The 5,274-nt window shown below is 39.2% G+C and overlaps 2 protein-coding genes across 2 annotated transcripts; both read right to left on the reverse strand.

Annotated features, from left to right (window-relative positions):
• Window positions 1-1,090: 1,090 nt before the first annotated feature.
• LOC137648022 (zinc finger BED domain-containing protein 5-like) lies at window positions 1,091-1,696 on the reverse strand. The gene has a single exon (XM_068380966.1). It carries the CDS (start codon window positions 1,694-1,696, stop codon window positions 1,091-1,093), a length of 606 nt encoding a protein of 201 aa, XP_068237067.1.
• Window positions 1,697-1,754: 58 nt separating this feature from the next.
• LOC137648023 (protein FAM200C-like) lies at window positions 1,755-2,330 on the reverse strand. Its single transcript, XM_068380967.1, has one exon. It carries the CDS (start codon window positions 2,328-2,330, stop codon window positions 1,755-1,757), a length of 576 nt encoding a protein of 191 aa, XP_068237068.1.
• Window positions 2,331-5,274: the final 2,944 nt, after the last annotated feature.

Below are 5,274 nucleotides of genomic sequence, written 5' to 3' on the forward strand. Positions count from 1 at the left end.
AACCCACTGATCGTGTGGCCAATCCAAATGCAAGGCAGTCTCTTCTAAAGTCTTAAAATAATCTTCAGGGTCATACTCTGTGAATGTGGGAACCAAGTTAATGTTTTTTGCTAAATCAAAGGGTTTCTCCTGAGCTTTCAAAACCGAAATTTCATGTTCCTTATTCTCTCTAGAAAGCTTTTCTTTTTCCTGTTCTAATTTAAGTGCTATCGACGCTTCATAGTCCATTTTTTCTTGCTCTCTCACTAAAGTTAACTGAAGTCTAGCTTTCTCTATCTCGGATTCTAATTAAACTTTCGACATTTGTCTCTCTGACTCTAACCTTTGAGCTTCCGCTAATCTCTCAGATTCTAATTTCTGTGCCCCAAGTTTCTCGCTTTCAAGGGAAATGCGCTCATATTCTAACTGCTGCTCGTGGGCTAGTACTGCTGGTTCACGAGTTATATACTGTCTAGCTTCATTGCCTATTTTACCCACACGCATGTAATGCTCAAGAATCTGGTTGCGAATTTCATTCTTCCGCATGCTACTACTAGTTGCAATTGACAAATGACTAGCTAACTCGAGAAGCTCTAGTTTCTTAGCATTTGGGATACTAGCTAACTCAGCAGAGGGATCCGCAACAAACTTCTGAACGTTAAATTGAGCCATGGTTAAAGTTTAAAGAAAACTTCCTCTAGTAAACAATTGAATTCCTGTTCTACAATTCTAATAGACTAACACGTTCCAGCTGCCATTCAAGTAAATGCATTACAAACCACAATACAAAATTATCATGTTAGCGAGTTCATAGTTTCCCGACAAAATTAAACATCAAGCATTACAAGAAATAAGATTATTTTAGGGTTTCTAGGGAAATGGGATAGTCCCGATTCCAAAGCAAAAGGTAATAAAGAGCACGAGGGAGTGAAAACAATGTTTACATTCCCGATTCAAGCTGATATGGTGGAACTAAGGAAATAACGCGTTGGTCTAAACAAGCATTATTTACTCCAAACAACTTGAATGACAACTTACAAAGTTTGAACGTTGGCGCAGAGAAAAAATATAGCAAATAAAGGTTTAAACGATTCCTCACCTATCGTCTAAACTATGTGATCCTGGTATCGTCCAACCCAGGGGAAATGACTGCGCAAGTCGTAGTTGTAATTATATAAGGACAAAATATGGATAAGAGCTTCCGGATAGCTCTAGACTCTAGAGCTATCCGGAAGCTCTTATCCATATTGTCTTGAACGTCACTGATTGTCACATCATGGCCTTGCAAAGACTGGTTCATTTCGTTGAGTCGGCCGAATATATCGGCCAGGTAGGCGAGCATCATGACGTACTCTTCATTGTCGAAGTGGACATGGAGGTTGTTTTCGTTCTGTCGCAGGAAAATTTCTGTCTCCAACCGGAGTTCATACAACTGAGAGAGGCATTTCCCCCTCGATAGCCAACGAACTTTGGTGTAAAACAGAAGTCCCACATGTTGCGCTCCCATTTCGTTGGCCAGAAGTTGGAAGAGCCGATGATTTTTGGCCTTCGCACGAATGAAGTTGATCACTTTGACCGCAACGTCCATGACTTCCAACAAACGCGGCGGTAGAGTTTTTGACGCAAGAGCATATCGGTGTAGTGAACAGTGAGAAGACGTCACGTGGGGCCATTCATTCTTCACAAGCGTGACGAATCCTCCTTTAACGCCAATCATCGCTGGGGCACCATCAGTACAAATGTGCTTGAAATTCTGCCAGCTGAGTCCATTCACTTCAAAAAAAAGAGTCCACGATGGCTTTGACATCTTTTGCTGTCGTTGTGTTTGGCAGGGTATTGCAGAATAAGAACTCTTCCTTCATCTTTCCTTCTTTCTCGTAGCGAGCGAAGGCGATCAACTGGCTCACAAGAGCAGTGTCGGTAGACTCATCAAGTTGAAGGCTAGCCTGGAGCGTGCTTTGCTTGATTTCACAGCAAACTTGACGGCACACATCAGCGGACATGTCATCAATCCGTCGGCGGATCGTGTCAATAGAGAGCGAAATTTGCTGGATTTTCTTTTTTGCCTCTGGTCCGATCATCAGTTCCACCATTTTCTCTGTACATGGCTTGATAAGTTCCTCAGCAATAGTGTGCGGCTTCTTGCACTTCACAATTCGGTATGCCACTTCGTAGCTGGATTGAAGAGCAGGTTTTTTTTCTGGCCGGAATCCAAATTTTTGAAGTTTCGCTTCACGGTCGTACCGTGCTCGTTTCGTAGACAGAGCATCAATATTATCATCTTTCCTTTGGGGATGCACCTTGTCGCGATGGTTTGAAAGTTTGGAAGGACGTAGTGATGCATTTGCCATCTCCACTGAGCAGTGCACACATTGTGCGCAGTCCACGCCATCTCGAATGACCTTCGTGAATCAAAACTTGACGTAGCTGTCTGTCCATTTTCGAACCTTCGGCATCTGAAAAACAACAACAACAATAACACGGTAAAAAATTTGGTTTAAAAAGTGCTCTTTCAAAACAAAACAAAAATAAAAATCGTAGCACGAAATTAACTTGTTACGATTTTTCTTGCTGTGGTGCACTCGGGGTGCACTGAGGCCTGCATGGGTGGTGTAGGTATCAACCCTACACCACCCATGCAGGCCTCAACCCATGCCCGTCAAGGCCACTACGGTCATAAGACAATATAAATGTAAAGTGAACATGTATAATTAGTGTAAAAATATTTTATCTCAAAAACTTAGGGAAATATACGGAAAACCAATATGCAATGAGAACACGCTCTTTTCTTTCCTCTGTCCAGTCCAGTGGGATACTGGAGCCAAGGAGCGTGCCAGCACCATGGGAGTGATAGCGCATGCGCACAACAGACAGTGTGAGATTTCTGCGTTGGCCTAGCGGACCCAAGCGTCCACGAACTTGCGTTTAGCTGTGCCACACTTTGACTGGACGTTGTTGTAGCGGAAAATTGACCGCTCTTCACCGCTCGCAATATTTTGAGCAGTTCAAAACTTTCGGAGCGGTAGGAGGGACCCTCAGCGGTGGCCGAGCGTATACGGCGTTGCCTTGACGGGGGCCAACTTCTGTTTAACGGTGGTGAACGGTTACGAGCGGTGATGAATTTTTTTCACCGCTCCAGGAACTAAACACTGTGTAAAATAATCAGGCAAATTGTTTAAAAAAAAAACTCTTCCCCTATGACCGGAGTCTCGTCACCTTAATTATACACTCCCAGCTTCTGCATTCTGAATTGCATTTTTCGGTGTCCGCTCGTGGCCCCCCGGTCGAAGGCCCGTGGCTCCCTTTGGGGGCCACGGCCCCCGGTTGAGAAACGCTGTTCTGGAGAGTCTCGAGGGGTCGTTGACTCGGTGAGGGCGAAAATGAAAAATATACTACTGCGTTAACATTGCCCAAAAGAGCAAACTGTCTATAAACAATAATACGAAAATGGTTTCACAGCGCTCACATATATATCATTAACCCTAATAACAGGTATTCAGAATGTTTACAATAAATCTTGAGTGAAACTAAAGATATTGAACATTATTTGTGGAGACAATTGTCTAACTAAATGAATCCTCAATACGGTAAACAAGATAGATCCCGGTAGATGTGACGGCTTTATGGCCAAGGTTCAGAGAGTAAAAATTTCTTCCATAGGTCACAAAAAATAAGTAAGGAAAGGTTTAATTTCAAAACAGAACAAAAATTAACACTTTAATTTTTAATATTGAAACAGTTTACATAATTACGTTAATCCCTTTCTTACCGCATAAACCAGGAAACACTCAAACAATCCTGCACCGCACAAATACCAAAATCAATAAACCTTAATATACTAAATTTTAAATACAAGTTACGTTATCAGTTTTACTAAAGTTCACTCATGATTTATATAAAAGAACATTATTTCATTACAAAAACTGAAGAATAAGAAGACAGCTACTCCAATATGACACTTATCACAGTAGAGGACCAGGTGAGAATAACTATGCATGAAATAGGTGGTCCGAAGAAAACTTAAAGAAGGCTGGGAAAACAAAAGCACTCTAAAAACGGGATAACTAAAGATACAGCCAGGGATCTTAAAAACAGGTACAGGAATGAACTGTACATTTCCACAAAAAAATGAAAATTAGAGCTATATACAAATTTAAGATGCCAATCTGGCAGATGTGTGACAATACATATACACACACCCATATATATATATATATATATATATATATATATATATATATATATATATATATATATATATATATATATATATATATATATATATATATATATATATATATATATATATATATATATATATTTATACAGAGAGAGAGAGAGAGAGAGAGAGAGAGGAGGAGAGAGAGAAGAGAGAGAGAGGAGAGAGAGAGAGAGAGAGAGAGAGAGAGAGAGAGAGAGAGAGAAGGTCAAACAGTTATAGTTACATTTAACGGTCTACGAGATATCAATAAATACAAGGTTACTGTTTATTATTTATCCACTATTTAGACTGTCGATGACTAGTTGTCCCAGCAAAAACAATAGCCGAAATTTACATATATGTGAGTGCTACATATTATATTTTCAATTATGTTTTCAATTATTTGCATTTATTCATAGTTTTATATCTTATTTTTTTCCCATACCTTGTTCCTGGGTATTTCATATTTTAAGGAATCTTACTTTGGAAATATTAAAGTCATATAAAGTTAACATGTATCAATTCTTTTTTATTAACTCAGTTTTCATTACATAACTTGGATAGGTGTACACTAATGCGCGTGGACAAAATATAATTATTAATTTATATATAAGGTACACAATGTACCAGGGTTCACTGGTATCATTAGTATAGAATAAAAAAAAAACAAAAAAAATAAACATAGTAGCTAAAATGACAACAATACTCACTAAATACTAACTTCCTCCAGTTTGAAGGGACAACTCAACTTAAAAAAAAAAAAATCGAAAGCATGTAATTTATAGTAACACATGCACACACGCCAAGGGGCTCATGCTTTACAAACTTCGTGAGGCATAATTACGAATTATTTGGTTTCATTCTCCAATTAGTTAAAAATCGATCAAACTGTAGTATCCGTGCAAGTGATTGCATAAACGTATGACCACGATATCATACCTAACTTCTGCATGCTAATGAGGATTAAATACATTCATGACAGCCAATTAAGTCCGTGCGTGTTTTACCAATAAGAAAGGTCTCTGATGGCATTACCCTGCTCAGGAAAATGTCAACAAAAGCGTGCAGATTACCTTCATTACCCTAATTGCTTA

This window comes from Palaemon carinicauda, chromosome 10 (assembly GCF_036898095.1).
Source record: "Palaemon carinicauda isolate YSFRI2023 chromosome 10, ASM3689809v2, whole genome shotgun sequence".
Classification (NCBI taxonomy): Eukaryota; Metazoa; Arthropoda; class Malacostraca; order Decapoda; family Palaemonidae; genus Palaemon; species Palaemon carinicauda.